Raw genomic sequence first — 8,752 nt, 5'->3', positions numbered from 1 at the left:
AACCAACAAAATTGCTATAAAATATTTCTGGTTTGTTCTCAGACCGTCAAAGCCTCAGCAGCAAGTGTACATAAAACAATAAACAATAAGAAAATGTTGTCTAATTTAATTACAAGTTCACAACTCAAATGTTTTACATACATGTAGAAAAAAGTCTAAATTTTATTTACAAGCTTTTGAAGAACTGGTAAAATTTCACTGACCAAAACCCTGTCCTTTTTCTTATTTTCATAGCATTGTCTTGACACTTCATACATAGAATTCGCAATGTCTATATCCCAGGATCCTGCTTTCATATCTAAATATTTAGTAATGTCAGTATCATCACAGTTCTCTAAAATATAACTCAACAGGTCACATTCTGATCGCTGTTCATCTAAAGGTGGAAGTCCTGTTAACAGTTCCAGTAATACAACTCCAAATGCGAATGAGTCGAGCTTAGCAGAAATGTCAAACCTGGGGGCTTCAGGTGCCATGTAGGCTGACGTACCTATTACAAGCTTCGTACTAACTGCCGAAGAAAATCCAGTGCCCGATGGTGCAAGTCTAACTGTAGCAAAATCACCCACTTTAGGTGAAAAGTTCTCATCTAACAGTATATTTGCACTTTTAATATCCCGATGAACCAGCTTGTTTGTATTCAAATACACTATTCCTTCTGCTGTTCCATGACTTATCTTCACACGCTGCTGCCATAAAAGGGGATCTGTATTGTGTAAGCAATATAAGCGGTCTTCTAGTGATCCATTAGGCATGTATTGATAAACAAGACATTTTTGATAACCATCAACTGAGAAACCCAAGAAAGGAACTATGTTCTCATGACGATACTCAGAAAGAGTTTCCAACTCTGTCTGGAACTGTTTGGTCATCATGGCTTCATATTGTGCATCAGGTTTAGCATCTTCCTCAAACTTCAATGCTTTTATGGCAACCTGGTAATCGTTTGCAGGAAGTCCTAAATAGACTTTTCCAAACCCACCAGATCCAATTACTCTCCCACCTTCTTCTAAATTGCGGCCATCAAAATCATTTGTTATAAGACACAATGCTTTATAAGAGAATTCTTGTGTTTTAGTTTGTGGCTGGATTACTGGTAAATTGTCTTTATTTTCTTTTGTATAATTATCTGTATTTTTATGTTTGATTGTTGAATTTAGCGATAAAACAGCCATTGCATCATTTGATGGATAGACATCATATGACTGAATTCGGTGATACACAACATCATCTACAGAGCTTTGGGGTAGACTTTGTCCCGTTAACTCTGATATATCCTTATCCTTATTAAATTTCTTCTCATCTACACTGTCAATGTTTTGTGTTGGTGAGAATGACGGAGGGTATGGTAGACTATCCGAATGAGATGAAAATGATGTAGCACTTGTTTTCCTTTGTACAGGATCTTGGCGCAAAATCTTCACAGACAAATAATCAGCAGCTGCATAAAGTTCTGCTTCAGTTAATGCCTTCAATAAGTGTTTAACTCGCGAATTTTGTGTTCCCCAGTCATCAATAATGCATTTTGTTGAACTGCCATTATTTTTATTGCCCCTTTCTTCAAACAATTTTACTTGCATTGATGAATATCTTTCTTGAAAATTTGGAGAATCCACTTTTTTGGGGACGTGGATTACGAACTTTTTCCATAGTTGATCTGGATCCAAGAGCGAACATAGATATCTTTGCGTTGAGAAAGGTAAATTCCTGATATAAGTGTCATAATCTATCTTTTCTTCACGATTGTTTATGGGCATTTTCTGTTTCAACAGCTTTTGTTCGCTTCAGTCAACAACACGGAAGTAAACGGGATTTTCCAGAAGTACGTCAGAGCATACTTTGTCCAATGAAATGATGTCTAAATTTAGACAGATTTAATAATATTCGGACACCATTTCAGGTTATGCTAAGCTACAAATTCCGAATTAAGATGAAAGACTTCGACAAACAAAAAAAACGATAGCAAGGATTTGAAAGTAGACGAATAGTAATTATTGGATATCCCAGAGAAATACAGTGTACAATATAATTATATTATGTCTCTAGATCAATATTGTACATTACAGAAAAAAAAATAAAATGTCATGTTATAAATATAGTAAAAAAGAACTTGTGAACCCAAAGCATGGCCGGATGATTTTTTTTCTTCGAAAATTAAAATCACGAAGATGGCAGCTAAATAAATTTGCATAGAAATGACAACATATCAGAGTCAATATATACATTACACAACCAAATTCTTCGAAATAATTTTGAAAATAGAATGATATTGTGTACATTGACTATACAGAGACGAATAAATAATACACATATTACATGTTTCTGAACTATACAATACGAGTCGACGGTAAATGACAATGATGTATTCATTCATTTAAAAGAATTTTTGACATTGAGGTTGAAGATATATCTTAAGTAATATCTGAGACTCACACACGCTGAACATATATTCTAATATGCCCTGCTTCTTTCGCTTTGTAACCAACACCGTGATAAAATTCTTGATATATTTATACTTAGCGCAGACTCGGAGATATACATAATAATGGATGTTACAATATACCTTCCACGTAAATTCACATGTATAAGACCCTAATTGCATACGCTTTGTCGATTTTATTGTTTTAAAAATTGCAATTAAAAAAGACAAAATAGATCATATTCTTATTCGGATACTAAATAAAAAAGGATGAATGCACAAGAAATCGGAAAAATCAACAAAATCAAAATCAAATAAAATAAAATTCCGCGAAAGTCTGTTAATATTTTTGGCGTATTTAAGTCATTTCAATGAAATGAACGAATTCCTCTTTTCACACATACTCACCAGCTGAAACTTCATGTACATAATGATTCATTTCAATTCAAATCAAATATGTACTGTCCTATACAATAATTTTGTGACAAATGATATGAATGCAAACATACACAAAAGACATTTAAAAAAAAAACAATAGGAAAACATATCCTATAAAGCATATGCAAGTAAAATTGAATTCTTTTATATTGATACATGATAATCTAAGCCTCTAAGAGAAGAATGTGACCAGTGATGTATTTGATCAAACTTGTACAGTCGATTGACAAACTTGCACGATTGACAAACTCACCTGCTCTACCAAAGGGTAATAACCAAGTCTCAGAATGATATAACACGCATTAAAACTAAAAAATGTGTAAGGGTTCCGCGGAACCCAGTGTCTCGCCTACTTTTGCTGTTAATCGCACACTCAACAAAAATGAGGAAAAAAATCAATAAAAATATTCCTCTCGATACTCTCTTTTGATTGTAAGTATAAGAAGCTTCTGTCCAAGTTTGGTAAAAACTTTAACCACAGAGTGAATGTAATGTTTCCTTACAGAAAAACAAATTCCATTTATAAGTAAACTACGGAAAAAAGGGAATTTAATATTTAGAAAAAAATTACTTCTGGATACTATCTTATGATCATAAACAAGCTTCTGTACAAGTTTGGTACAAATCCAGGATAGTTTAAGAAAGTAATTAAAATTTCAAAACCTTTAACCACAGAGTGAATATTTGTGGACGCCGCCGCCGCCGCCGCCGCCGCCGACGACGACGACGACGGAATGTAAGATCGCTATGTCTTGCTTTTTCGGCTAAAGTCGAAGGCTCGACAAAAATGATATTGAAAATACAATAAGTACTCAAATGTAAGATATAATGCCATTAAATATTAGGACTAAAAAAATAGACCTACAAACAAAGACATACAACAACAAACAACGCATATCTAGACAATATATATCTATTAAAAATAAAACAGAATAGGGTAGCTTCCAATTAACATGATGACTACAGCATTGAGCAAGGAAATGATAAACGGACAAACGTGAAACAACAACAACCACTGAACTACAGGCTCCTGGCTTGTGATAGGCACATACATAATTTTGGCTGGATTAAAAATTTGCGTTAGCGCTCAACCCTCCCCGGACCTGGGACAGTGGTGTAACAGCACAGCAAAAGAAAAAAATATAAAAATCAGTGTAAACAAACCTAACTCATCAGATCGATACAAAGCAGGAAAACAACTCTGAGAAAAACACAGACCATGCAGACGTGACCTAACATTATTTTATCAAACTTTAATAGCAGATCATAGCAGGGTCCTGACAACACCAGATTAAAGACATCAAAAGGCCTCAAAATCACATCTCAAAACAGCGATAGTATCCACATAGAAAAGGGTAACTTTAATGGTAACAAAAAAAAAATCCACATTTTAAGCACCAAGTAATGTAAAAAAAAAACCATAATAGACCAGTTAATAAATTATTGTTTTTTTACAACTCTATTGTGTGAAATTTATCTATTTTAATGTCGAGTTGTCCAAATCTTCCGGGTTAAAAATGCCTTAAACACTTATGAGTGTTATAGATTACTTGTTATTAGAAAATATAACTGAATTCGGCCGTTGGGTGTTGATCACCTACTTAGAAATATCCATCATGTACTAATCTTCCCTTAAAAAATATTACATGAAGAGTGACAACCCAATTCCTGCTTCACATGTATATTTATTATACTTCACGTTAAAATGCCATATTTTGATTGGCTAATACGAGGGTGTCATTTTACTCTATCACATAGCTGAGAGGGTGACAATTTTTTTGAATGTTACCCTCTCGTCTAAACCAATCAAAAATCGACAATTTAAAGGACAATGGATTGAATTTACATCAAGTAGATGAATACAAAGTCAATGCTTAAGTTTTACGTTCTGGATCAAATTTTATTATTTAACTGTCAAAATGAAAAAAAATAAACCATCTTGTTGTTTATTTCTAACACTCGTAACGTTGTTATGTACGTGACGTCATAGAAAATCCTTTTGAAATAAAATTAATCTGTAAAAGACAAAAATGGTAGGACGTTCAGTATAATAAATTAAATAACACATAGCTGAGAGGGTGATAGAGCAGATTGGTACCCCTTGAAAAAGCATTGTCAACCTTGGCTTCGCCGCGGTTGACAATGTTTTCTCGGGGTACCAATCTGCTCTATCACCCTCTCAGCTATGTGTTATTTATATAATATTTAGATACTTAGAATATCACCAAGAAAGGCTGGTAACGGGAGGGATTGTGCTTGATATTCATATAGGATGAAGACATAATCTTTCAATCAGTTTAACTAAGGTCTGGAGCTGGCATGTCAGTTACTGCTAGTAGTCCTTTGTTGATTTATGCATGATTATAATTTTGTTTAGTTTTTTGTTACATATTCTGACATCGGAGTGTGTTCGTTTTTTCTACATTGGCTAGAGGTATAAGGGGATGTTGAGATCTCAAAAAATGTTTAACCCCGCCGCATTTTTGCGCCTGTCCCAAGTCAGGAGCCTTTGGCCGTTGTTAGTCTTGTGTGATTCATAATTTTAGTTTCTTTAATTTATATATTTCGGAGTTGAGTATGACGTCTGTTGTCACTGAACTAATATACTTACATTTGTTGAGGGGCCAGATGAAGAACGCCTCCGAGTGCGGCATTTTCTCGCTGTATTGAAGACCCATTGGTGGCCTTCTGCTATTGTCCGCTCTCTTGTCGGGTTGTTGTCTTTGACACATTCCTAATTTTCATTTTCAATTTTATGGATGGACGAATTTCTTGTTATTTTGTGACAATAAAATCGGTACTGAAGTTGAACACCTTTAGATTATAGATTTAACACTTTTTCTCCATTATTCAAATTAGTTGTGTTACTTTCAACGATCGTTCGTTTGGTATCGTGCACATTTTTATTTTGGTCATTCAACAGCAATAAGGTTAGAAATCATTGTCTCTCTACTCGAATATAGAATATTCTTGCTACCATTAACATGTAAATATACATTTATCATAACTCGCCTTATCATTTGATATAACATACCAACATATATTTTATTGAAGTAACAAGACGGGTGTAACATGTTGAGCAGGATCTCCTAACTTTTCCGAAACACCGGAGATCAATCCCAAGTTTTGGTGAAGTTCGTGTTCTCAGACTTTATTTTTCTATGTTGTGTTTTGAGTACTGTTGTTTGTCTGTTGGTCTTTTACTTTTTGAGCCATAGCGCTGCATGTCAGTTTATTTTCTACTTCCGAGCTTCCGAGTTTGCATGTCCCTTTTATATCTTTCGCCCCTCTTTTAGAAGTTGTCACGTCTGCAGCGTTTTTATTTTTACCTTCACCAGGAACGCATACAACATATTATTTTTAAAATATTTGAAAACCATGTATGTATAAGTATTGTAAGAAGTGACCAAAAGGGGCCATAATAGGTCAAACATAGATATGAAGGGGCGGATTTTAAAATGACACGCATTACATTTGCGCGAAGAAATGCTATTACGTTTGCGCGAATTTACCTGTAGTTTACCTGATTGTTTTTTACCTGTAATTTGTTTCTCGATTATTGTTTTGTACATAAATTGGCGATCACTACGTTTGCGCGCATTGGGGGATTAAAATGTTTTACGTTTGCGCGCAGCTTTTGATTACATTTGCGCGCATTCATTTTACAGGTAAATTCAGGTAAAAATTTAAATTAAATTACAATTGACTAGTATATATATTTTTCATTTTCATAATAAACATGACTATCAATTATTAATTTTGAAAATATTTCTTAATTCAAATTATAATTTGTTCATATAAAATTGTAAAACAAATTTTAAAGTGAGCATTATAAACTCCGTAGTATAGCTTAAGGCATACATGTAACTTCATTGCGAATGTTTCAGAATAAAAAGTGTTTCAATGAATAGTGATCGTTTTTAAAATTAGTAAATAATTTAAGTTATTTTTTTAAAGTTACACCAAGGCACAAACATGGAGTTTCGGCACGTAACAACATGTGAAGTAATGAATTTATCAATTATACCTTTACCTTTTTTAAGATTAGCTATGTTTAAGCATTTTAACAATTTTATCTGTATAGATTTCTAGGATTTAGTGCTTGTGCAAAATAAAACGGAATTATCTTGCTCGAAATCCCACTTCCACCTCATCGTTGGTGAGCAGGGTAAATAATTGAACAAATTATAAATAAATAAGTATTATTACCTGTAGTTTACCTGGGTTTACCTGTCAAAAAAATGCGCGCAATTGTAATCAAAAGCTGCGCGCAAACGTAATGATTTTTGCGCGCAAATGTAGTGGTAATGCGCGCAAACGTAATGCACCGATCATACCATATCTTAGTGATACACATATATAAGACAAGTCTTTATTTATTCATATAAACGAGACCGTTTTAGAAAATATGCCCTGAAATTTTAAAGATAATCGGATATTGTGAAGTAAAAGAAACAGAGAAACATAGCATGGGCGGAAAATTTCACCATTTTGAAATTTCAGAACGGTCAACTAAATTTTCTCTTTGTCTATACATTCTACAAGGGCTTGGATATCGTTACCGCGAACTTTAATGTAAGTAGACATTCGCCCGAACTTTTATAGTAATCTCAACGAAAGTGTAGATGGCTGGATGAGTTGAATAAAACTGTTCATTGTAATGTTTATGAAAAGACTCTGGCCAATTTGTTGGTACGTTTTGGTTCTTCATTGGACACACAGCTGTCTACATTGTTGATGGAAATTTTGACATGCTGCTACTTTAATGTTCTACTAAATAGTCGGCAAATTTGTAAATCAATTGATTCTTTTTTAATTTGTTAAGTTAATTTGTTCAAATTAATTTCAGTTTATTTAAACATTAAGTATCATTTTTTTTTTATAAAAAGTTATGGATTTATTTTTCATTCATTTTTGTATAAATCAGCGCAAATGTAGTAACTTTTCAACAGGTAAATTTCGCACAAACGTGTTTTTTCCCGCGCAAATGTAGGACCAATCCGCGCAAACGTAACGAGCCGATATGGGGCCTATTTGGGTAAATCTAACTAAGAGTAACGTTGACGTATTTGTAAGGCGATTGCTTATTGACTCTTTATCAAACGATAAAGTGTTATTTTTATTTTTTATATATGCATACAACAAGACTCAGTATCATTTTTATTTCTCTGTATGTATTTTTATATGTGAAATAATTATGACTATATAGTCGTTAAAATCAAGCTCGTAAGTTTATAAAGTTATTTTAACACAACACATCACTTGCGAGGATACATGTTAAACAGTGTATTCAGCTTAGGAAAATGGTACCAGTAGCATTCCAGTCGTACCCTATTTTACACACATTCACTTGTTGATATTCTAGAACTTTTTATGGTGTTAAATTGTCTGTTTGATACTTTAACCTAAGAAGATGTTTGAAAACAGTAATTAGTTTTTAACTTTATGTTGCTCTGTTGGACCTGTCGATTGCTACTTTTGTTACCTAGACTATCATATCGTATATCAGTAACAATGGCGCTTCACCAAACCAGATTTGGAACAGCATCAATAATATGTTGATATTGTTTAATGATGATTGAGAGTTTTCTTTTTTATTTATGTATGATTGAAGGTAAAGAGTGTAAAAATTTACTTCAGTCTAACAGGTTTCTGCTATGATCAACAAAAGCCAGATATTTCGGCTCCATCTCTCTCTGATTCCGACTGTCTACCTGACGCCATGTACAAAAATTAAAGAGTAATTAAAAAGATCTACCTTTAACGTTTGTCTCTATTTAAATAATCAAACATTTCTCATGTCTGAGAAATGTTATAAATTCTCAAATCGTTTTTATGAATTTTATTCTGTCTCTGTACATTTTAGATAATGGATATTCATTAATATGGTTAAGT

General features: G+C 33.3%; 1 protein-coding gene across 1 annotated transcript; it reads right to left on the bottom strand.

Annotated features, from left to right (window-relative positions):
- Window positions 1–91: 91 nt before the first annotated feature.
- On the bottom strand, window positions 92–1,836 carry LOC143069347 (interleukin-1 receptor-associated kinase 4-like). Its single transcript, XM_076243933.1, has one exon. It carries the CDS (start codon window positions 1,755–1,757, stop codon window positions 156–158), a length of 1,602 nt encoding a protein of 533 aa, XP_076100048.1. The 5' UTR covers window positions 1,758–1,836; the 3' UTR covers window positions 92–155.
- Window positions 1,837–8,752: the final 6,916 nt, after the last annotated feature.

Source organism: Mytilus galloprovincialis, chromosome 3, assembly GCF_965363235.1.
Source record: "Mytilus galloprovincialis chromosome 3, xbMytGall1.hap1.1, whole genome shotgun sequence".
NCBI classification, from domain to species: domain Eukaryota; kingdom Metazoa; phylum Mollusca; class Bivalvia; order Mytilida; family Mytilidae; genus Mytilus; species Mytilus galloprovincialis.
Note: the sequence above shows the minus strand (reverse complement) of the source record. Positions and strands in the feature narration are given on the sequence as shown.